Source organism: Cetorhinus maximus, chromosome 6, assembly GCF_964194155.1.
Source record: "Cetorhinus maximus chromosome 6, sCetMax3.hap1.1, whole genome shotgun sequence".
NCBI lineage: Eukaryota > Metazoa > Chordata > Chondrichthyes > Lamniformes > Cetorhinidae > Cetorhinus > Cetorhinus maximus.
In genome coordinates this window covers 76768125-76794534 of record NC_135884.1, presented here as the reverse complement: position 1 = coordinate 76794534, position 26410 = coordinate 76768125, and the positions used below count along the sequence as shown (strand labels likewise).

Genomic DNA, 26410 nt, shown 5'->3' with positions numbered 1-26410 from the left:
GAATGGGGGCATATGGGGAGCAGGCACGAAAGTGGATTTAAGATGGATGAGCAGCTATGATCATAATGAAAGGTGGAATAAGGCTAAAGAGGTCCTCTGCTCTACTCCTGTGTCTATTTCTTATGTTACATGCTTAACTTACTGGTAACATTTTAAAAATCTACTAACCAGAGTTTTAACAGAGACAGCTATCTCGTCAGTAGCTTTAGCGGTCGTCTTATGAAGCATAGGTCCATGTGGTTTCCTCACCACAGGTGGCCGAGAAAGAGCACCACTTTCTAGCAGCTGTATCCCTAGCAAAAAGCTGCTCTCCCACAATATATTGTTTCCAAGGTACTTGCATTCAAGGAGATTGATTGTGGCTTGAACCCTTTCAGGTACTCTGACTGGGTTCACAAATCTTTCCTGAAAAAACAGTGATAGATTGTCCAAGTGGTGCAGGAGATCTCTCAAGAAGAAAATGGCAAGTAGAATGCTGTAAATTTAAAGAGAGAAAAAAAAATTCACAAATACAGGAACTGGCCACTGCAGCTATTGAATAACAATTTTTCCCTTTAACAAATGGAATGGTGAACCTGTTATTTAAAAAATAATTTTAAAAAAGGAGCTGCACATTTGCAGTGTAATTCATGGTGTCAGCCATGGCTCAGTTGGTAGCACTCTGGTCTCTGAACCAGCACATTGCAGGTTCAAGTTCCACACCAGGAGCTAAGCACAAAATCTAGACTGACGAGTCGGGAGGGCGTGCTGCAGTGTCAGAGGTACCCTCTTTTAGATGAGATGTTAAATCACAATTCCCTCTCAGCTGGATATAAAAGATTCCACAGTATTACTGTGAAGATGACCAGCAGACTTCTCCCCAGTACCCTGGCCAATATTTACTCCTTAACCAACACCTAAAAAACTAGATTATCGGGTTATTATATTGCTGTTTGTAGGAGCTTGCCACGCGCAAATTGGCTACCCACTCTTCGCACAATACAACAGTGAATAGACTTCAAAATACTTCATTGGCTGTAAAGAGCTATAGGTGGTCTTGAAATGCACCATATAAAGGCCAATATTCCTTCCCCCCCGCAACCCCCAAATACTAAATCTTGTTAGTAAACCTTCACTCATGAGCATCAGAGAATTACAGGTTCACAACAATCAGCTTGAAAAATACATTCAATTTCAAATACAGGTTAAAAATGGAGAACATAATACCGAGGCTGTTGGAGTTTGAGGAGGATGCTTTCCGCTGTGATGTCATGGTCACTGTAACTCATGTCAGAAAAATATATGATGAGAGTTTGGTAGGATTTGCAAATTGCTTGGATTGCCCTGCCTCGATTTATCCATTTGAGGTGGCAGGCCTTTGCCAGTTTGATGGCATTCGTCTCCAGGACATGGAGGACTTCTTCCAAACCGCTATGTTTAACAGTGGATCTTTTTTTTTTTAAAAGAGAGAAAAGTTACATGAAAAGGTCACGTTCTCATCAGTCTTTTCTTCCTCCTACAATACTTTTAACACTCAAATTTGGGATAACCGAATTACAACATTCTCAACCTTGATCAAAATCATTAAACAACATTGGACCACGATTCCTCAACAAATAAAAAGGTGAGCAGTACATATTAATGCTGTGGATTAGAATTTGGACTAAAGTGGATCAATTTTAGGGTTCTAATACACCTGAAAGAGAGAATATAAATCTAATCTCTCAAATATAGTGAGATCAACAAGACAAGAGAAAGGAGCCTTAATAACCTCAACCTAATCCAGTAACCATCCTGTAGCACAAAACTAGTCACTCTATTAAAAAAGGAACAAATGAACATACAAATTAGGAGCAGCAGTGGGCTGCTCGAGCCTACTCTACCATTCAATAAGATCATGGTTGATCTGAATGTAACCTCAAACCCACATTCCTGCCTACCCCCAATAACCTTTCACTCCCTTGTTAATCAAGAATCTATCTAGGTCTGCCTTAAAAATATTCAAAGACTCTGCTTCCACCGCCTTTTGAGGAAGAGAGGTCCAAAGGCTCACCATCCTCAGAAAAAAATTCTCATCTCTGTCCTAAATGAGCAACCGCTTAGTTTTGAACAATGGTCCCGAGAACTAGATTCTCCCACAAGAGGAAACATCGTCTCCACAACCACCCTGTTATGACCCCTCAGGATCTTAAAGGTAATCAGCTCATCTCTTACTATTCTAAACTCCAGTGGATACGAGCCTAGCCTGTCCAACCTGCCCTCATAAGACAACCTGCTCATTCCAGGTATTAGTCTAGTAATCCTTCTCCGAACTGCTTCCAACGCATTTACATCCTTCCTTAAATACGGAGACCAATACTGTATACAGTACTCCAGATGTGGCATCACCAGTGCCCAGTATAACTGAAGCATAACCTCCCTACTTTTGTATTCAATTCCCCTCGCAATAAATGATAACATTCCATTATCTTTCCTAATTATTTGCTGTACCTGCATACTAGCCTTTTATGATTTATGCACTAGGACCCTTAGATCCCTCTGAACCTCAGAGCTTTGCAATCTCTCACCATTTAAATAAAATGCTGTATCTTTATTTTTCCTGCCAAAATGAACAACTTCAGTTTCCCACATTATACTCCATTTCCCAGCTCTTTGCCCACTCACTCAAGCTATCTATAACCCTTTGTCTGCATGTGTCCTCTTCACATCTTAATACCAAACCTATCTTTGTGTCATCAGCAAATTTAGCAACCATTTCTTCAGTCCCTTCATCCAAGTCATTTATATAAATTGTAAAAAGTTGAGGTCCCAGCACTGATCCCTGTGGCACACCACTCTTGCCAACCAGAAAAAAACCCATTTATGCCTACTTTCTGCTTCCTGTTAGCTAGCCAATCATCTATCCATGCCAACATGATACCCCCTATATTATGAGCTTTTTCCACAATAATCCTTGATGTGACACTTTATCAAATGCATTCTGGATTTTAAGTACAGTACATCTACCGGTTCCCCTTTATCCACAGCATATGTTACTTCTTGAAAGAACTCCAATAAATTGGTTAAACATGATTTCCCTTTCACAAAACCATATTGACTCTGCCTGATTAGAATTTTATCTAGATCTAGAATTAGATTTGAATTTTTCCAAGTGCCCTGCTATAATGTCTTTAGTAATAGCTTCTAAAATTTTCCCTATGACAGATGTTAGGCTAACTGGCCTGTAGTTTCCTGCTTTCCCTGCTTTTAAAAAAGTAGTTACAGTCTCTACTTTCCAATCTAATGGAACCTTCCCAGAATCTAGGTAATTTTGGAAAATTAAAACCAACGCATCAACTACCTCACTAACCACTTCTTTTAAGGCCTTATAATAAAGTCCTAGGATGAAATGCCACAAAGTTTGCAAATGTTAGAAATGGAAGGAACAGTGATGATGAAAGAATACTTAGAATAAAGTTAGAGTATTGGAGCAGTAAAAAGGAAACGTGCCTGCAATGTATTCATACCATTAATAAAAATGGCAAACTGCACTAATCTAATTAGCAAGCTCTCTAACATCGACTAATACAACCTTGGAGGAACATAAATTCAGTACAATGGGTTGTGGAGGGTATTATGACAACCTTTGCCCTGTTTTATATTTGAGACTCCAGAGTTTAATTAATTTCTCCAAAACCAAAACTGAAAATGCTGGAAACATTCAAGAGATCATCTGTGGAGAGAATAAGCTAACTAATGTTTTGGGTGCAAGCTTTACTTGAAGAACCTGAAACATTAGCTGGCCCATCCACAGATCAGGGAGCATTTGTAGAGACAACAGATCAACTAATGCCCCCAATTCTCCAAGCAGGGTTCACACCGGGAGCACAACTGGTTTATATTCTCCAGACACTACTTGACCTGTGGAGTGGCTCCTGCATTTTCTAATTTGGTTTCAGAATTCCAGCACCTGCAGTTCATTTCTTTTGTTTAAATCACAGCAACTGGGTTTAGGTAACTCTAGAAATTCCTTGCATGGCAGATTTACAAAACATCTTTCTGTCCACAAAGAATTAGAACCCATTATAATTACAGCAGACATCATCTATTTTACCTGGAAATGTATGAATAGATAGCTTTGAAGCAACCGTCTATTTCTTGAAAGAGTGTAATTTCATTGTATGAATCCTTAATGGCCAAAGCCTCCGAATGGACCACAAAGTGCTGTCCAAGCAGCCATGGAATGTCTACCTGTGGTATAGGTGAAAAATCGTGGAATTCAAAATCATTGCAAAAGCCTTCATAGCCTTAAAGGGCACCACTACTGGAATGGTTAAAACTTAAATATACCGAGAATTAGGTACACAGTTGGATGTGCTAGAAAAAACTGCATCATTTTACACTGGTTCTAGCAAATATGACTGGACACTGACTTATAATGGTTTCTGGTTAAGCAAAGTCTTGATTTTAAAATTATCCTGCTTTTCTAATCCCTCCAAAGCCTGATCCTGCCCTGGGTAAACTCTTTCAGCCCTACAAACCACCAAGATCTCTTTGCTACTCCAATTCTGGCCTCTTCAGCATCCCTGATTTTAATCACTCCGCCACTGCAGCAATGCCTTCAGCTGCCAAGGCCTTAAGCTATGGAATCCCTTCCCTGATCTTCTCTGCCTTTTTACCTCTCTCTTAAGGTACTCCTAAAACTTACCCCTTTGGCCAAGCTGGTGGTTATCCACCCTAGTATCTCCTTACGTGGTTCAGTGTCAAATTTTGTTTGGTAATGTTCCTGTGAAGCACCCCAGGACATTTTACTACTTTAACAGCCCTATATAAATACGTTGGTGCTTTTAATTGGTTCTGCATTGTAATGCACATTCATCCCCATTTAAAATAAATCTTCAAAGTTAATAAATTGTATTGGTGTATTTTCATTTGTTCACAAAATAGGAGAGGAATGAGAGATCGAGGGGCTACCCTGCAGGCTCCCAATGTGATCGCCAATAATAGCTGGATATCAATTTCTACATCAGCCCTTTCAAGATTCATGTCACTAAACAAAGCCTTTGATCAATGCACCACAGTGGTGGATCTGGAGACTGTTCTAGCAACAAGGAACGACAATATAACAGGATTATCAGAAACATAAAATCAAGAGAATGGGAATAAGTCTGGCTTTCAGTGTACAGTCACCAGGAAAGAGTGCAGAGAGAAAAGCAGCTGGGTGACAGGAACATTTGGAGGGGAAAATAAGTTATACCTGTGGAAAGCAGAAAGCTACATAATTAACCACTTCAAACATCTCTAAATATTAAAAACAAATCAAGCTATCGCAAGGGCTAATTATCCAGGCCTCCAGGACGGCATAAGGATTGAGTTTCTCTATGAAGACACAGCAACAGTATGTGAAAAAATGGAAATTATTTCACAGGGAGATTGCAATCAACCCTATATTAATTAGGGAAAAATCAAGTGGCTTTAAAGTTGGAGTTGCTAATCTCAATGCACAACAGCTTCACATTCCAGTGCATCAGACTGTAAGGGATAGTGCACATATCAATGAATCACCTTGACAACACAGAGAAAATGTAAGTCATGGCTCCTTGGGGGTAGAGACCACAGAGCCATCAAGTTCAACATTACCTGGGAAATAGACAAACCTAAAGCCAGGAACTGAGGATATAACTTTAAAAGATTTAATTTCATAGGAATGAAAGACTAACTTAAATTAATTAATTGTCAGTCATTCAGCAGCGTTCCAGTAGACAACCAAGTGGAACACCTCTCAAGACATAAATCTTGAGTATTTAGAACAAACAGATAACTAAAACAGCAACTTGGACTAAACAGACATGACCATAAATAAACAAAATAGAAGCAAATTAAAGACAAAACAAGATGTTAGATAACTCAGGAAGAAAATGGATGAGGATAAGGATAAGTACATGTGCAGAAACAAGTTTTAAGAGTAATCGGAGGAGCTTAAGGAGGCTTAAGCTTCAAAGAAATTTTAACCTATTTTCCTTTTCTGTGCCAAAAGGTTTAGGAACTTGGGGCAAATCATAATACCATACAGCATAGGAGGCAGACATTTAGCTCATTGTGATTGTGGCAGCTCTATACAAGAATTAGCAACTTGTCGCACACCCTGCTCTTTGCCTGCAAACCCTGCAAATTTTTATTTTAGTATTATCCAATTCTTTTAAAAGTTATACTGAAAACTGCTTCAATCATCCTTTCAGATAGCTATTTCTGGATCATTGCTCAAAATTCTCAACTTCTAATTCTTTTACCAATTATTTAAAGTCTGTCTCCTCAGGTTACCAGCCTTCTTGCCAGAGGAAATTGTTTCTCCCGTTCATGATTTTGAACACCTCTATTAAATCTCCCTGAACTTGCTCTGTGCAAAGACCAATATTCCCAGCTTCTCTGGTCTTTCCTCTTAACTGAAGGCCCTCAACCCTTACATCACTCTGGTAAATAGGCTCCGTACCATCTCCAAGGCCTGAACATCCTGCCTGAAGGTGCCCAGAATTGGACACAATGCTCCAGGTCTGTGTTGAGATAACAAATTTTCTCATTTGCACCAACAATTTGTACTTAGAAACCCATTGGCAAAAATATAGCTGGCACTATACCAGGATAGAGTGGATTTGAAGGAGGTTTAAAGAAGCATTGAAGAATTGGAGTGCAGCAGATAACCACAAAGATGATCATTGAAGCAAAGGCTCAATTATGAGGATTGACTGAAAAAAAAGGCTTTTCAATCTTGAAAGGAAACTGAATAGTGATGGAGTGAGAGCCATTACGGAACACGCGGCCATTCGGCTCATCGAGTCCATGTTGGTTCTCTGAAGAGCAATCCAGTCCATCCCCATGGCTCTGCAATTTTATTTCCTTCATGTGTCCATCCAATTACCTTTTGAAATCATTGATCATCTCCATTTTCACCACCCTCGTGGGCAGCGAGTTCCAGGTCATTACCACTCACTGTGTAAAAACGTACTTCCTCACATTCCTCCTGTCATCTCCTACCCAAAGCCTTAAATCTATGCCCCCTGGTCCTCATACCATCAGCGAATGCAAACAGTTTTCTGCATCGACCTTGTCTAAATCTGTCATAATCTTGTACAGCCCTATCAAGTCTTTCCAAAGGAGCACAACTGCAGATTCTCCAACCTGACCCTGTAGCTGAAATCTCACATCCCTGGAAGCATTCTGATAAATCTCCTCTGCATTTTCTCAAGAACCTTTAGATCCTTCCTAAAGTGTGGTGGCTATAACTGGATGGAATACTCTAGTTGGGGCCTAACCAGTTTTATAAAAGGTTCAGCATAATTTCGCTGTTTTTGTACTCAATACCTCTCTATTTATGAGGCCCAAGATCCCATATGTTTTGCTAACCACTCTTTCCATATGTCCTGCCACCTTCAAAGGTCTATGCACGTGAACTCCCAAGTCCCTGTGTCTCTGCACGCTCTTTAGAACTGTGCCATTAAGTGTATATTGCCTCTCCCTACCCCTTCTGCCAAAATGCATCAGCTTTCATTTCTTTGTATTAAATTCCACCTACCATTTGTCAGCCCTGAGGCAGAGGGGTGCAAAATTGTAAAAGGGAATGCAAAAGGTAAATGTGAAAGTTATCATCAGGGGGTATTTCTTCACAATGAAGAGTGAGAATTCTATTACAGGACCATGTGCAATCAAATGCTGGTAATATCTAATTGTTATTCAGTGGCTGGGTACATCATCTCCTCCCTACAGCCTACTTGCAGTGCACCTTTCTCCAACTGCGCCAATTTGCACCAGAGCTACTCCTACAAACCTGTAAAGGTGTGCATGTTTTCCAGTACCACCACAACACTCAGTGCACTGCAGTGGGCTTACACCAAACAGGCGCATGGTCAACTGGCGTTTAAGCAGGCACAACTTAGGTTTGCGGTTCATGAGAATTGGTACCACCACTCTTTAGAAAAGTGGGCAATGCTCAATAAAGGCACAGCAATGTAATTAAGAACACTTAGCCAGTGCTCACCCTTTCACTTGATCAGTTTAGTTAAGTGACTGCTTTAATAAAGTAGCATACATCCACACTGTGGGGAAGGGCAGAGGGGGGGTCCAGAACAGGGGAAGGACATGTTTACATGCTGTGATCATAAAAGGACCAATAGGACATCTTGAGTTTAAGAAAAAAGGTTAATTTTATTTTATTTAAACCAATGTAAGTTAATAAAATACACACTGACATTCTCACACACACACACACACACACGAGTGGGGTAGGGGAGGTTGACCAAATTGGAGTCTATAAAGTAATCTAAAAAGTAATATTATACTGTTTGTAGTTTAGTGACTCAGCTGACTTCAGGCTGAATGCAATGCTTTCAATATAAAGATGTAGGCAACTGAGTTGGTTCTTTTTTGGGTGACTCTAGCGTTGGCCTGGCTTCTTTTCACAGAATCACAATGCAGAAGAGGCCCTTCGGCCCATCGAGTCTGCACCGACACCTGAGAAACACCTGACCTACCTACCTAATCCCATTTACCAGCACTTGGCCCATAGCCTTGAATGTTAAGACGTGCCAAGTGCTCATCCAGGTACTTTTTTAAGTATGTGAGGCAACCCGCCTCCACCACCCTCCCAGGCAGCGCATTCTAGACCGTCACCACCCTCTGGGTAAAAAAGTTTTTCCTCACATCCCCCCTAAACCTCCTGCCCCTCACCTTGAACTTATGCCCCCTTGTGACTGACCCTTCAACTAAGGGGAACAGCTGGTGAATCTCCTTTGCACACCCTCCAGTGCAATCACATCCTTCCTATAATGTGGCGACCAGAACTGCACACAGTACTCCAGCTGTGGCCTCACCAAGGTTCGATACAACTCCAACATGGCCTCCCTACTTTTGTAATCTATGCCTCGATTGGTAAAGGCAAGTGTCCCATATGCCTTTTTCACCACCCCACTAACATACCCCTCTGCCTTCAGAGATCTATGGACACACACGTCAAGGTCCCTTTGTTCCTCAGAACTTCCTAGTGCCATGCCGTTCATTGAATGCTTCCTTGTCAAATTATTCCTTCCAAAGTGTATCACCTCTCACTTTTCAGGGTTAAATTCCATCTGCCACTTATCTGCCCATTTAACCATCCTGTCTATATCTTCCTGTAGCCCAAGACACTCAACCTCACTGTTAACCACCTGGCGAATCTTTGTGTCATCCGCAAACTTACTAATCCTACCCCCCACATAGTCATCTATGTTGTTTATATAAATGACAAATAATAGGGGACCCAGCACAGATCCCTGTGGTACACCACTGGACACTGGCTTCCAGTCACTAAAGCATCCTTCTGTCATCACCCTCTGCCTCCTACAACTAAGCCAATTTTGAATCCACCTTACCCTGTATCCCATGTGCATTTGCCTTCTTTAAAAGTCTCCCATGTGGGACCTTGTCAAAGGCTTTGCTGAAATCCATATAAACTACATCAACTACACTACCCTCATCTACACACCTGGTCACTTCCTCAAAAAATTCAATCAAATTTGTTAGGCATGACCTCCCTCTGACAAAGCCATGCTGACTATCCCTGATCAAACCTTGCCTCTCCAAGTGGAGATAGATACTCTCCTTAAGAACTTTCTCCAATAGTTTCGCTACCACTGACGTGAGACTCTCTGGCCTCATCGTAACCTGAATATCTCTGGTCATCCATGGTTCTCTGGGCTTGTTACTCCTTCCTATCAACCTAGAGGGAACATGTTGAGCCTGTACCCTCCCCATTTCCTTTCTGAACACTCCTCACTGTTCCCCTGTAGATTTCCCCACAAGTAGCTGTTCCCAGTCTACCTTGGCCAGATCCTGCTTTATTTTACTAAAATTCACTCTCCCCCAATCCAAAACATTTTTTTGCAACTTGTCTATTTCTTTGTCCATAACAAATTTAAACTGTACTATGTTGTGGTCACTATCGCTAAAATGCTTGCCCACCACCAGCTCAGCCACCTGTCCGGGTTCATTCCCCAGAATTAGGTCCAGCAATGCACCGTCCCGTGTTGGACCCTCTACATATTGACCTAAAAGGTTCTGCTGTACACATTTCAAGAAATCCACTCCATCCAAGCCCTTAACACTATGTCTATCCCAATTAATGTTGGGAAAGTTGAAATCACCTAATGTAATTACCCTATTGTTATTGTTTTTACACACCTCTGCAAATTGTGCACATATTTGCTCCTCAATTTCCTGCTGACTATCTGGGGGGGTCTATAATAAACACCTAATAATGTGGTTGCCCCTTTTTCATTCCTAAGCTCTACCCACAAAGCTTCACTCGATGCCCCCTTCAAGATATCATCTCCCCTTACTGCAGTAACCGACTCCTTAACTAATAACGCAATGCATCCTCCTCTTTTACCCCCCCCCTGTCTTGCCTGAAGATTCTATATCCCGGAATGTTGAGCTGCCAATCCTGCCCTTCCCTCAACCACGTCTCAGTGATGGCTACTATATCACAATTCCAAATGTCAATCCTCACCATTAACTCATCCATTTTACCTGTAATACTCCTGGCATTAAAGTAGAGGCCATCCAGCCTTGCCTTACTCCCTTGAAGCTTATTGCAACTGTACTCCCTCTGACTTGATTGTTTTACTGTATTATGGTGTGTTCCTATTCTGCTAACATTCTGTGTCCCCTCCCCCTGGCGAATTAGTTTAAACTCCTCCCAACAGCACTAGCAGACCCGCCCGCAAGGATGTTAGTCCCGCTCCACTTCAGATGTAGACCGTCCCGCTTGTAGAGGTCCCACCTTCCCCAGAAACGGTCCTAGTGATCCAGGAATCTAAAATCCTCCCTCCTGCACCAACACTTAAGCCACATATTCATCTGTGCTATTCTCCTATTTCTGAGCTCGCTAGTACATGGCACTGGGAGTAAGCCAGAGATTACAACCCAAAAGTTCTTGCTTTTTAGTCTACTGCCTAACTCCCTGAATTCTTGATGAAAGACCTCATCCCTCTTTCTACCTATATCATTGGTACCAACATGTACCATGACCTCTGCCTCATCACCCTCCCCTTTCAGAGTGCCCTGCAGCCGTTCAGTGACATCCCAGACCCTGGCACCAGGGAGGCAACATACCATCCTGGAGTCACAATGACAGCCACAGTAGCGTCTATCTTTTCCCCTGACTATTGAATCCCCTATTATTATTGCTCTTCCTTCCTTCCTCCCCTCCTGTACAGACAGGCTGCTTGTGGTGCCAGAAGCTTGGCTATGTCTGCACTCCCTGGAGAAGCCAGCGCCCTCATCAGCCTCCAAAACGGAATATCGATTTGGGAGCGGGACCCCAGGGGACTCCTAAACTACCTGCCTGTTTCTCTTGGACCACCTGGTGGTCACCCATTCCTTTCCTTCAAGTTCCTTCATATTTGGTGTGACCACCTCTCTAAACGTGCTATCCACAATGCTCTCAGACTCACGGATGCTCCACAGTGTCCCCAGCCGCCGTTCCAGCTCTGAAACCCGAGCTTCCAGGAGCTGCAGCTGGACACACTTCCTGCACACATGCTGGCCCCGGGCACTGGAAATGTCCCCGGCTTCCCACATGGAGCACGAGGAGCACACCACGGCTTTGAGCGCTCCTGCCATGACTTATCCCTTTAAAGTAAACCTTTTAAGTCAATTACTCTCGGGCCCTTCTTTCCTGATCCTCGTTACTGTCGAGTATACAAACTGTAAACCACAAAAAGACCTTAAACTAAAACGATTAAAGTAGTAAATACCTTACCCACTACTTACCAGTGATTCATTTCCCTTGTAGCCTCTCCTGCTGCAGCACGCTCTGAAGATTTAAGAAGTTGGATAGCAAGGAAAAAATGCAAAGATCACCTCGTTCCCTATGCACCGAATTCCCGCTTTGCACCAAATTCCGAATACCCACTCTGGCTGTGCCTCACTCTCCTGTTCTTGTGCAAGCATCTCCATCTGCAGCAGGGCATCCTTGGATGATCAGAGCCAGCAAACAGGGCTCAAAGCTTACCAGGTGGGTTGTAGAAAGGAGGTAGGAGGGACCCCACTTAGGTCTTCTCCCCCAAGCTGCTTAGCCTCAGTTCTGCTGAGGAAATGTGCTTAAAACAGACAAAGGGTTGGCTTGTCATGCGACCTTCCTTCTCCAACTGCCAGAGCAATTAAAAAATTGTGTATTCCAAAGGTGACTTATCAGCTCCTGTCTGGAAGCTAACTTAACCAGGGTTCCATTGTCCAAGCGACTAATCTTAATGGCCCATGTCCAACAGGTGATTGCCATCGATGCCTTGCAAATGAGACATGAGATGCAACTGCATCACATGCCCCTAAAGTCATCGTCTTTGATGGGTTTTGCAGACTGATTGCACTCCAATGAATTGGAATGTGGAATGTATAGTAATGTAAATTGGGGTTAGCCATCTTGAACTGAGTGTTCAAATAATTTTGGTCTCTGTTTTTAAAAACTCTGTTTCAAAAATTCAATTAAGGTTTCCAGCCTCTGGATTAAAAATCATTATTTAGCACAAAGCACATTTTCAAAGCAAGCACTTTACCGAGGGTGGTAAGATTGTGAATTCTGAGGTCTAATGCCCCAGTGTGCACTAAGAATCGGTTTGCAAGAAAACTTGGAGAACAAGGTCATAGAGATGATTGAATACTGTGTGAAAGTTGGAGCTGCCTTTTTTTAGTCATGGAATATGGACCTTGCTGGCAAGGGCAGATATTTATTGCCCATCCCTGATTGCTGTTGAGAGGTAGTGACGAGCTGCCTTGAACCTCTGCAGTCCATGTGGTGTAGCTGTTAGGGAGTTTCAGGATTTTGACCCAGTGACAGAGGAGGAATGGCAAAATAGTTCCAAGTCAGGATAGTATGCGGCTTGGAGAGGGACTTAGAGGTGGTGGTGCTCCCATGCCTCTGCTGCCCTTGTTAGGTGGTAGAGGTCACGGGTTTGGAAGGTGCTGTTGAAGCAGCCTTGTCAAGTTGCTGCAGTGCACACTGCTGCCACAATACATCAGTAGTGCAGGAAGTGAATGTTTAAAGTGGTTAGTGGGCTGTCAATCAAGCAGGCAGATTGTCCTGCATAGTGTCATGGCTTCTGAGTGTTGGAGCTACACTCATCCAGGCACTAAGCTGCTGGGATCAAAAGGCTGTTTTTAAGACTGGAGGAACATTCTACAATCTATCTCAATTTAATTTTACAGGCAAGGACAGACACTTTTCCTCAGGAGTTAGTGTGAATCAGATAGTCTATAAAACAAATGGACACTGGTCACATGATCTTTCTTGTCTTATGCTTTATGTTCCAACATAGAGACAGTTTATCTTCAAATTTTAAGATACTCAAAGATAAATTTTATTCACAATGTAACTAGGAGGACAGGAAGCATATGAATTCGAATTCTCAATGAACGTACTTTTAAAAACCAAATGCATCCATTTGAGAGATGTGGCCCTATCCCTAATAACCCTAGAGAGATGGTAGTGAACTGGTTTCTTGGACCTTTGCAGTCACATGATGAAGATGCTTCCATAATGCTGGTAGGATTTTGACCCAGCAACAACGAAGGAACGGCAATATATGTCCAAGTTCAGATGGTGAGAGATTTGGAGGGGAACTCGGAAGTGATGTGCCTGCTGCCTTTATCCTTCTAGCAATCTAGAACTTCGGGTTTTCAGAGTTGCTTTCAAAGAGGCCTTGATGAGTTTCTGCATTATACCTTGCAGATGGTGCACACTGCAGCCAGTGTACCAGTGGTGGAAGGAGTGAATGTTTAAGGTGGTGGATCAAGTGGGGCTGCTTTGTCCTGGATGATGTTAAGCTTCATGAGTGTTGATGGAGCTGCACTCATCCAGGCAAGTGGGGAGTATTCCATCACACTCCTGACTTGTGCCTTGTAGATGGTGGACAGGGAGTCTGGAAGTGAGCCAATGACTTGCAGCCTCTGACCTGCCTTATGCAACTGGTCCAGTTACGTTTCGGGTCAGCGGTGACCCAGAGGTTGTTGATAGTGGGAAATTAGATAATGTCTTTGAATATCATGGGGAGATGGTTCAACTCTGTCTTGTTGGAAATTGCCTGGCACTTGTTAATTGTCACTTATCAGCCCAAGCCTGAATGTTATCCAGGTTTTACTGAATACAAGCACAGACTGCTTCATTATCTGAGGAATTGTGAACAGAACTGAACGCTGTGCAATCAGGAAACATTGCTACTCTGACCTTAAGATGAAGCAGCTGAAGATGGCTATGCCTAGGACGCTACCCTGAGGAACTCCTACAGTGATGTCCTGTGACTGCGATAATTGGTTTCCTTCGTGTTAGGTATGGCTCCAACCAGTGGAGAGTTTTTTCCCCTTATTCCCATTGACTTCAATTTGACTAGGGCTCTTTGATGCCACACTCAGTCAAACGCTGCTTTGATGTCAAGGGCAGTCACTCTCAACTCACCTCAGGAATTCAGCTCTTTTGTCCATGCTTGGACCAAGGCTGTAAATGGGGGCATGGAGTCAAGAGGTCCTAGTGAAACCCAAACTGGGCAGTGAGCAGGTTAATGCAATTACCAGGTAGCTGTTTTACCAAAGAAGCACCTTTTCTTAGTATTGTTGATTTGTTGATGGTATCTTCCTTCATTTTGCTGGTAATTGAGAGTAGGCTGATGGGGCTGTTATCCACCAGATTGGACTTTTGTTTTTTGTGGACTGGACATAACTGAGCAATTTTCCCACTTTGTGGGGTAGATACCAGTATTGTAGCTGCACTGGATCAATTTGCTAGAGGCAGTTCGCTCTGAACCAGAAGTCTTCATCAGTGTCAGCCTGGTAGCACCTTGGTCTTGGAGTCAGACGGTTGTGGGTTCAAGTCCCATTCCAAAACTTGAGCACAAAGGTCAAGGTTGACACTCCAGCGCAGTACTGAAGGAGTGCTGCACTATTAGGGATGCCACCTTTTGGGTATGATAAACCGAGGCCCTCTCTGCCCTTAGATAAAAGCAAAAGATCCCATGGCATTAATTCAAAGAAAAGCAGAGAAGTTAATCTGTGTCCCCCCTGTCAATATCAACCCGCAAATCAACATCACTGACACAGATTATCTGGTCATCATCACATTGCTGTTTGTGAGAGTTTGCTGTGTGCAAATTGGCTGTTGTGTTTCCTGCATTAAACAGTGACTACACTTCAAAACTGCTTCATTAGTTACAAAGTGTACTGTGATGTCTTGTGGTCCTGAAAGGCGATATATAAAATGCAAGTCCTTTCTTTTCTTTATTGCAGCCAGGATGCCTTTAGGCTTTGCTGTATCCATTTCAGCCATTTCCTAATATCATGTGGAGAGAATCAATTGAAGGGTTGTAAGAGTGGCATTGGTTAAGGTAGAAACCTCCAGAGGAGACTAAGATGGGTCACACACTCGACACTTCTGGTTGAAGATAATTGTAAATGCTCAACCTTTCGCGTTCACATGCTGTGCTCAGTCATCGAGGATGAAGATGCTTGTGGAGTCTCCTCCTCCCATTAGTTATTTAACTATCCAATACCTATGACAAATAGGTTTGGTTCTGTCTATCACATGCTGCTCCACTGCTTAGCAGACACCTGGTCCTATGTTGTAGCCTCACAGGTTGGCAACTAATTTTTAGATATGTCTGCTGCTACTGCATGCTCTTTTTGCACATCTCATCAAACCAGGGCTGGTCAGCTGGCTTGATGGTAATGATAGAGTAACAGATATGCCAGGACATGAGGTTACAAATTGTAGTTGAATACAATTCTGATGTAGGTGATCTAGTTTTCATCTGATAGACCTGGTCTAAATCTATCCCATTTAGCATAGTGGCCATGTTACACAACATGATGGAGGGTGCGCTCAGTGTGAAGGCAGGACTTGATCTCCACAAGGATTGTGTGTGGTCACTCCACCAATACTGTCACGGCCAGATGCACCTTTACAGTTAAAGGATTTAGTACATTTTTCCTTTACGCTGGCTCAGCCTGGCAACTGTCTTTTCAGCCAATGTTGGTGCTACCGAGCCACTTTTAGTGATGAGCATTGAAATCCTCCGCCCTGAGTACTTGTGTGTGTGTCCTTGCTTCTTCCAAGTGGTGTACGACATGGAGGAGTTCAGGTTTATCAGCTGAGGATAATAAGTGGTAATCATCAGGCATCATTACCCATGTTTGACCTGATGCCACGAGGCTCCACGGGGTCCGGAATCAATACACCACTGCGTGTCGCCACCTTTTGTGGATCTATCCTGCCAGTGGGACAGGAGTTTGAGGAGTGATGCCCGATGTGATTGTTATTGCTTCACTGGTCTATGGGGCAGCTCCCCCACAGGTCCCCAGATGGTATTGAGGAGAACGGAGTTGGGTGTGCTTTTGTCTTATCCAAATCCAATGTCTAGGTCAAAGCCAAGTGGTCAGTCCATTTTATTCTTATTATACTTCTTTGTAGCCATTTCATAAGACATTCATGTAGGCATTGCTGTGGGTATAGAGTCACATACAAGCCAAACCCGATGAGGACAGCAGGTTTCCTTCCTTAAAGGCCGTAAATGAACAGCTAGGTTTTTGAATAATCTGATGGTTCCATGATCATCACTATGGATACTAGATTTTTATTAAATATTTGTCTTATCAACTGCATTTAAATTTACAAACTGCCACAGTGAGATTTGAACTCATACCTCTGGATAATTAGCCCAGACCTCGGGATTACTAGCCCAGTAACATAATCGTTGCACTGCCATACCTCTAGAGATGGATATGAAGTACAAAAAATGCTATTAACACTTTGGATAACTATATACTTGAAAGTGGTATTATGAAAAAAAGTAGTCCAAAATGCTGTTGAATTGGAAAACAAAGGTTTTACTTATTTGCCACCTCTACGTGCTTTCAATTCTCAGTTGATTGATGGATTTGGATCGTATCAATTACTCTCTACTCAGTGGATTTTTGTTGATGATCACACCCTCCTTCCATTATTAGGCCATACTAGCACATTGAACAGATCGAAAACTACATGATGTTGGATCTCAGATGAGTAAGGAAGATCCATCTCAAAACTCTGGAGACACAAAAATCTCAACTTTACAGTCAAAAGATAATAGGCATTTATCACTATAATGAAACATCTCTAATTCACTAATTATCAAACAATAATCGCTAGGCTGCTAATCTAATAGAAATCCCATCGTGATCAAACAATGGGTTTTAAGAGTCAATATTGCAATTACTTTACCTTGAGCTTGACATGAAGACCCCCTTTCGATCCCATCATAATGGCTGAACCATTTGTTGTTATCATGGCCATAGACTGTAGACAGATTTGGTGCTCAACATAGAACTTCTTTATAGATTTGTAAAGGGATAGAGCATCAGCTTTACCATCCAGATACAGCAGCTTTATAAATTTCACCTGCAGCTCAGTCTGTATAAAAATGAACATAACCACTTACCCATGATGGCACATATTCTTTTGAAACAAAACATGCAAAACAGTGCAAAAACTTGATTCATACATGTCATATATTGAAATAAATTGGCATTAAAAAAATAGAAAACAGTCACTGCCATTGGGGAAAGCCAATGCATTGTCAATATTCAACATCCCAAATTGATTCTACTTTAATGGACCAATTTTTAAAAAATTATTCATCCACGGGATGTAGGCTTCGCTGGCTGGGCCAGCATTTATTGCCCATCCCTAGTTGCCCTTGAGAAGGTGGTGGTGAGCTGCCTTCTTGAACCACTGCAGTCCATGTGCTGTAGGTACACCCACAATTAGGGAGGGAGTTCAAAAATTTTGACCCAGCAACAGTGAAGGAACGGCGATATATTTCCAAATCAGGATGGCGAGCAACTTGGAGAGGAACTTCCAGGTGGTGACCTTCCTATCTATCTGCTGCCCTTGTCCTTCTAGGTTGTAGTGGTCGTCAAGTTGGAAGATGCTGTCGAAGGAGCCTTGGTGAGTTCTTGAAGAAGTGCATCTTGTAGATGGTGCACACTGCTACTGTGCGTCGGTGGTGGAGGGAGTGAATGTTTGTGGATGTGGTGCCAATCAAGCAGGCTGCTTTGTCCTGGATGGTGTCAAGCTTCTTGAATGCTGTGGGAGCTGCACTCATGTAGGCAAGTGGGGAGTATTCCATCACACTCCTGACTTATGCCTTGTAGATGGTGGACAGGCTTTGGGGAGTCAGGGGGTGAGTTACTTGTCGTACGACCTACTCTGACCTGCTCTTGTGGTCACAGTATTTATATGGTTAGTCCAGTTCAGTTTCTGGTCAATGGTAACCCCTAGGATGTTGATAGTGGGGAATTCAGTGATGGTAATACCACTGAACATCAAAGGGTGATGGTTGGATTCTCTCTTCTTGAAGATGATCATTGCCTGGCACTTGTGTGGCATAAATGTTACTTGCCACTTGCCAAGCCAGGATATTGTCCAAGTCTTGAACTGCTTCAGTGTTTGAGGAGTCGCGAATGGTGCCAAACATCTTGCAATCATCAGCAAACGTCCCCACTTCTGACCTTATGATGGAAGGAAGGTCATTGATGAAGCAGCAGAATATGGATGTGCCAAGGGCACTACCCGGAGGAACTCCTGCAGTGATGTCCTGTAAGTGAATTTGTTCAATGGAGAGCTTTGCAGCTGAAGCTCAACTAAGGCAGCAGTAGAGCTTCCTTCAGCTAACTCAACAAGTAGGGGGAGATATCAACAGAGACTCCCAGCCCTCACTCCTGGTCAGGTACTGCTTAGGGATATTCAGAGCTGTCACATTTCTGGAAAATTGCCCAAGCTACTTTGCACACTTTTGAATATTCTGGTTGACTGAACTCCAAGGCACTTCTGGGTACTCACATAGCAGTGGTTTTACCGGCGGATGAGTTCTACTCCCAATATTCCGTGATTTTAAAAAGCTTGGAAGGAGTCTGGGGAATCATTCAAACAGGTTACAATGGAACAAATTATTCAGCCAGTTAACCCAGAACATTGGCAGGCTGTTGTGGCCCTTGGGTATACTCGAGATCATGCAACCAAAAGGTCATAGGAATTTTCCTATAGTCTTTCTTGGACTTGTACTCGGGTTTTAAGGAAATGCTGGTTGCTCCATATTTTCAAAAGCATATGAGTACATTTTATTCAAAGCACTTCCCCTTTTCATAGAAGATACTATTAATCAATTTTATTGACAACAAAGAACTGCAAGTAGGGTTTCTCTCTCTCTCTCTCTCTCCTTCTTAAACTAGTAAAATGACAGGGAGCAACCCAAGCAGCTTCATAGGAAATGTCAGGATACACAACTGCAAACTGCTGCCCAAGGGTTGTTTGTGTGCCACAAAGCCATGAAAAACATGAAACAGAGGGAAGGAAAAAAGAAAAAACAGAATAGGTTTTAGAAGTTCTTCCACTCAGTACAGTAAAAACTAACTTGTCTTTAAAAGCATCAATGTCTGACCTATTCCTGGTCATCTTCCAGCCATTATTCAGAGCTTCAAACGGACCAGTTTGAAACATATAAGTTATTCTTAGCTCTAGATATAGCAGGTGAGGGAAATCATATTTACATTAGTCAACCTCTACTTCTGTGAATATATTTAATCCTAATTTAAAAAGAGATTAGTCTTCCTTTCTTCTTCTTCAGTTTTAACTCGAAGAGAAAAGTTTTAGGGATAACAACTTTAAAGGAGAAAAGGCCTAGGAGTGTACCTTTAGTACAGGAACATATCCTTGTCCAGTTATTAAATAAATTCAGTTACATATTTTCCCATGAGTGAAGGCCACTCAATTCAAGTCCCCACTCACTTACAGAATTGCTCATATGACAAATTGTACACTCAAACTAACAGAATTGGAATTTCAAAACAACATGGATACCAAGCAGTAGGCATCAAAACTGGAAAATGCAAAATAATGTTTGGATGTGAATGAAGGCCAGCACCATAGCATGCAAGTCATGCCCTTAATCTATCAGGATAGCTTCAGGTAGAAGTGAGAATCTCTTTGAAAAGGAAAACAGCTGACTAACTTAAGTTATCTATGAGGTAGGAAAAGTTTCCCAATTTAAATAGAAAGTGCACAAGATCTAAAAGCACACCCTAGGTTTCTCTCAAAAGATTTCCTCTCTCTTTCTTGTGTGTGTGCTGTGTCTGTGCTTGTCTCCTAGTCAAACAAAACCATACACAAAAATGCATTATTTCTTTGGCTGCTCCAGTATCATGAATAAAATTGTGCATCACTATTTGCTGATTGCAGTTTTGTATAGCACGGGACACAGCTCAGTTAGTGCTCGAAAACTAATTAATTATTTTACCAAATTCTGGATAGCTATTAAATAATAAATATAATGGCACTTTACAACTGCCAGCTAGTACTTTACCAGAAAGGATTAAAAGGCAAAAAAGGCAAGAGACGAGCTTAGTACATACTTAACAGCTGAAATAATGCCAATACAATTTAGCCAGCTTCTAATCCGGACAGAAGAACGTATATCCATTTCATCAACCTCTCTGTCTGTTAAAATTTGGTAAAGATGGAAAGGGTAAAACTCAAACTGAAAATTTAATCCATTTAAAGAAAACAAAAACCAAGGCCATGAAATAACGAAGTTGACATGGGCAAGTGTGGGTTAATTAATGAAAACCAGCATGAATTGCTTAAGGGAAAGTCATGTTTAACCAACTTGCTGGAGTTTTTTTGAAGAGGTAACAGAGAGGGTTGATGAGGGCAACGTTGATGTGGCGTACTTGGATTTCCAAAAGGAATTTGATACAGTGCCACACTGAGCAAAGTTATAGTTCATGGAATAAAAGGGACGGTAGCAACATTGGATATGGAATTGGCTGACTGGCAGGAAACAGTAGTGGTTGATGATGTTTTTAATGCTGGAGGAAAGTTTGTAGTAGTGTTCCCGAGGGGTCAGTGTTGGGATCCTTGCCTTTCCTGACGTATATTGACCTAGATCTTGGTGTAGAGGGTAGAGGGCACAATTTCAAAGTTTGTGGATGATACAAAACTTGGAAGCATTGTGAACTGAGGAGGATAGTGCAGAACTTCAGAAGGACATAGATTGGTGGAATGGCCAGATAGGTGGCAGCTGAAGTTCAATGCAGAGAAATGTGAAGTGATTCATTTTGGTTGGCAGAACATGGAAAGACTGTATAAAATAAAGGGTACAATTCTAAAGGGTTAGCAGGAGCAGAGAGACCTGGTTGTATAAGTGCATAAATCTTGAAGATGCAGGACAGGTTGAAAGAGCAGTTAATAAAGCAGTCAGTATCCTGGATTTTTTAACAGGAGCAAACAGTACAAGAACAAGGAGGTTACATGAATTTGTATAAGTCACTAGATCGGCCTCAGATGGAGTTGTGTACACGGTTCTGGGTGCCATACTTTAGGAAGGATGTGGAGAGACTGGAGGAAGTGCAGAAAAGATTCACGAGAATGGTTCTAGGGATGAGGAACTTCAGATATGAAGACAGACTGGAGAAGTTAGGGCTATTTTCCTTAGAGAAGGGAAAGTTGAGAGGAGATTTGATAGAGGTATTCAAAATCCACAAATGGTCTGGATAGAGTAGATAGGGAGAAACCATTTCCACTCATGAAAGGATCAAGAGGGCACAGATTCAAAGTAATTAGTAAAAGAAGCAAAAAAGTGAAATGAGGAGAGACTTTTTTTTTTACGCAGTGAGTGAATAGGTTTGGAATGCACTGCCTGAGTGTGTGTGGTGGAAACAGCTTTAATTAAAGCATTCAAAAGGGAATTAGAATGTTATCTGAAAAGGAAGAATGTGCAGGGTTATGGGGAGAAGATGGAAGAATGGAACTAGGTGAGCTGCTCATTTGGAGAGCTGGTGCAGTCATGATGGGCCAAATGGCCTCCTTCTGCTCCGTAACAATTCTGTGATATGAAAGCATTCATAGCTGAATTTTAAAAGCATTCAAAGCAGGATGCTTGGCTCACTTATAGGTAATACATGCAGCAGTGGGGAATTATCATGAAACGATACTTACCCCAGAAGATGAAGTGAGAGCAATATTCAAGGCAATAGGAAATTAATTTTACAGCGGTGGAAAAGTGACCTTAAGGTCAAATTAAAGCAGACCCAAAATGAAATAGCTTCAAATTCACAAGCAAAGAGCAGGACTAACAACAGTGATATGTGTTCTTTGCAATAATGGGGGGAGACGACAGCTTAGTGGCAATGTCACTAGATTAGCAATCCAGAAGCCCAAGCTGGGCCCAGGCTAATGCTCTGGGAACAGGGGTTCAAATCCCACCACGGCAGCTGTTAAATTTAAATACAATTAATAAATCTGGAATATAAAATGTAGAAACTGTCACTGATTGTTGTAAAAGCCCATCTGGTTCACTACTTTCCTTTAGAGAAGGAAATCTGCCGTCCTCAGCTGGTCTGGCCTCCATGTGACTCCAGAACTACAGCAATGTGGTTGACTCTTAAATGCAATGGCCTAACCATTAGGAATGGGCAACAAATGCTGGCTTTCCTTGTGACGCCCATATCCCATGAAAGAATAAAGAAAAAAAAATCCAGAAATTGTTGCAATAATAGGTAGCAATCAATCAACCCAATATAAATTGGGACTTCCAGAATCAGAGCAGGATAACAGAAACTGAAGTAGTGAGTATGAGTGTTTCTTCGCTCCTATCAAAAAAAACCTAGTAAAGGTAACTCAGCTGTCAACCAAGTGACCAAGGCATCATATTAAACTTCCAAGCTAAGTGTCCTCAGGAAGGTAACAAAGGCTTTTTAATATTAACTTCCTGCTTGTACCTGTTAAGTAAGTTTATTTCTCATTTCACTGGAATTGAACTGAAAAAATAAAGACAGCATTTTAGTTACAAGTAGTTTCAGCAGAGGGCCCGGCTGTCTTTTTTTGCTCAGCCTCAAGAAACATTATAGATCTCACAGCACTGACATACCTATGGATGTGTTTTGACTATCAAGTCGAGAAGCTAAGGTTTTAGATAGTGACTCTTCAGAGGATAACTACGTAATATTGCTCTAGGGGGGCCCTTCAAGTTCTTTGCACTATTTCCAGTTGAATTATGTGTTTGACAGTTCAGTCCAAGTGGAGGTTTGGACAGAAGTCTTCTCGAAGCTGAACATCAATTCTCTAACATGCAAAGAAGACAGAAACATAGCAAACAGATTTTGCTGTCAGTGATGAAGTGGTGGTGCTCACCACTGCCCTTGAAGGAAGGTGCCCATGGAGATCTTGCATGGATTTCATCCTTTTCAATGTTAATTTGAATTTGATGCCAAGTCCTAAAAGCTTCTAGGTGCTATGTTGAACTGGAGTGCATAGGTATGAGGGGCAAGTTGGCCAAGGTAAACTAGAAAAATAGTTGAAAGGCATGATTGTAGATCAAAGACAAACATTTCAAATATTTCACAATTCTCAATGTATATTCCACTGAGAAACAAAAACTCCACCAGGAAAATGATCCATTCAAAGATGGAATTACATTAAAAGGTTGTAATGTCATGAAGAGCAGTAAACCTGAGGATTGAGAGAGTTTTAGAAACCACCAAAAAACTGACGGAGGGAGAACCTAGAATAAGGGTAAACCAGCAAATGTAAAAACATATCGTAAGAGCTTCTCCACATTAAAAAGGATGAAAGTAGCAAAACATAGGATCCTTAGAGGCTGGCACAGGAGAAATCAGAATGGGAAATAAGAAAAAGTCAGAGACATTTAAATACAATGGCCTCCTCCTTCGGCCTCCATCATCCCAGATTGAAGTCTTCAGCCAATTTGATTCACTCCATGTGATATCAAGAAATGGCTGAGCATACTGGATCAGGAGACAAAATAATTCTTTTTGAGGGCTCTTCTTGATTTTCTCTAGGGCTACTTTTAGATTTTTGGAGGCAACATTTTGGTTTGCAGGGGCTCCTTTTTCATTCTCACCAGCTCCTTCATCAGGTGCAGTCATGTAGTAACATTACCGTCTGTATTTGTGTTGACATATGGGGTATTTGGACTTGCACACAGGCGGAATTTGAAGAATTCATCAATACCCTCAATAATCAGCACCCCTCTGTTAAACTTAAAACCACAACACACACGGAAAGCATTAATTTCCTAGACACAGTATTTAAATTGGCACAGGACCAACAACTGGCATAACTTAGCAACAAAGTTTTTTTCCCCAAAATAACTGCCACTTTAACAGAAAAAAAGCCATCACCCTAAACACACCTTCTGTGGACTGGTGAGGTCACAGCTAACGTATTTGCATCATACATCACAAAGCTGGACGATTTTCACAGGCAGTTCCTACCCTGTTTACTGCATCCCAGGTCTCAATCTCAGGTTTAAATTTAACAATTAATCCAGCATTGATAGTTGATCTAGCATCAATTGCTGTTTGCGCAAGTTCAAAACTTCAACCACCCTGTGTGTAGAAGTGTTTCCTAATTTCACTCCTGAAACATCTGGTTCTAATTTTTAGATTATGCTCCCGAGCCCTAGACTCCCCTAAATTAATTGATCATTTATCTCATTACATTTTCTTCATTACAACAGTGCTCACACACAAAAAAAAGTATTTCATTGACTGTAAAGCAGTTTGAGATGTCCTAAGGTCATTAAAAAGCACTATAAAATTGCAAGTCATTCATTATTATTTGGGATCATAGCATGTACATCTCCAGCACAGTCACTGCACCTCATGTAATGCACAGTATATGGAACTATTTCTAACATGGGATGTGAGTATCTCTGGCAAGGCTAGCATTTGTTGCCCATCCCTAACTGCCCTTGAACTGAGTAGCTTGCTCAGCCATTTCAGAAGGCAGTTAAGAGTCAACCACATTGTTGTAGGTCTAGAGTTGTACATAGGTCAGAATTCTTTCCCTTAAGGACATTAGTGAACCAGATGAGTTTTTACGACAATCGACAATTCATAGTCACTATTACTGAGGCTGGCTTTTAATTCCAGATTTTATTAATTGAATTCAAATGCTACTAGCTGCCATAGTGGGATTTGAACCCACATCCCCGGAGATTTCATTTGGGCTTCTGGATTATTAGTTCAGTAACATTACCACTTCGCCACCTTTTACCCTTTGTGATAACACAAATGCAAATCATCTTTCTGAAATAAAGCAGTTCAGTATTAAATTATCCAATTAACATAGTGTGGATTACAATAGCACACCAGCCTTAAGATAAAGACTCCATATTCATTTGCAAGTCTCAGTAGCTTTAGTTTTCCTAGCTCCCTGTTAGCTGGGTATTCCTTTGACAGGTTTATAACTGTTCTCTCCCCAACACAGTCTCTCCCCTCTTCATCTTTCATTCCTCCACGTACTGTTGGATTTCTCCCTTGCCTTCGAAGAGGCCAGTCTCCAGACGAATGAGGGGCCCACAAAGCTTTAAGGTTCAGAGACGTGTTGCTTGGACACTGAGTGCACTAGTTAGCACTTGTTCTCAAAGCTTACCGCCCCATATGACCTTCCCTTTTGATCTTTTCCAAACTCACCTCATTTGAGCTACTAAAACCTATTACATTTTTTTAAAAAACTTTTTCCAGTTCTGAAAGTTCCTTAACCTGAAATGTTCATTCTGTTTCTCTCTCCACAGATTCTGCCAGACCTGAGCATTTCCATCATTTTCTGTTTTTATTACACTATTTGCCTTCCTAATTTCTTGTTGTGTTTCATGTACAAGAACACCAACATTTAATAGTTTCTTACTATTTAAAAACTATTCTGTTTTTCTATTCTTCCAACAAGTGAATAATCTCCTGGTGTTGGGGGTAGTATATTAGCATGGATAGAGGATTGGTTAACTAATAGAAGACAGAATTGGGATAAGGGGGGCATTTTCAGGATGGCAACCTGTAACTAGTGGAGTGTCACAGGGATCAGTGCTGGGGCTTCAATTATTTACAATATATATTAATAACTTGGATGAGGGAAGTGAATGTACTATCGCCAAGTTTGTGGATGACACAAAAATAGGTGGGAAGGCAAATGGTGAGGATGACACAAAGAGTCCACAGAGGGATATAGACAGGTTAAGTGAGTGAACAAAAACTTGGCAGATGGAATATAATGTGAGAAAATGTGAGGTTATGCATTTTGGCAGGAAGAATAGAGGAGCTGAATATTATTTAAATGGAGAAAGACTGCAGAAAGCTGCAGCACAGAGGGATTTGGGAGTCCTCGTGCATGACTCCCAAAGAGCTAACATACATGTAACATACATACAAGTAATAGGGAAGGCAAATGGAATGTTGGCCTTTATTTCAAAGGGAATGGAGTATAAAAATAGGAAAGCCTTGCTAAAATTATACAAGGCACTAGTTAGGCCGCACCTAGAATACTGTGAACAGCTTTGGTCCCCTTATCTAAGGAAAGATATACTGGCGTTGGAGGCAGTCTAGA

General features: G+C 41.7%; 1 protein-coding gene across 5 annotated transcripts in view; it reads right to left on the bottom strand.

Moving 5' to 3' along the window:
• The window catches only part of nckipsd (NCK interacting protein with SH3 domain), a 179350-nt gene that overhangs the window by 126843 nt on the left and 26097 nt on the right, over positions 1 to 26410 (bottom strand). For 2 of the 5 annotated variants that reach the window (XM_078543874.1, XM_078543875.1), the window contains 4 exons: positions 17231 to 17419; positions 4073 to 4209; positions 1207 to 1428; positions 169 to 475 (listed from right to left, as the gene is read on the bottom strand). The exons of the other annotated variants lie outside the window; for them this stretch is intronic. In XM_078543874.1, coding sequence (XP_078400000.1) covers positions 169 to 475; positions 1207 to 1428; positions 4073 to 4209; positions 17231 to 17419 — 855 coding nt within the window. The remainder of the gene's footprint in view (positions 1 to 168; positions 476 to 1206; positions 1429 to 4072; positions 4210 to 17230; positions 17420 to 26410) is intronic. 5 annotated transcript variants of the gene reach the window in all.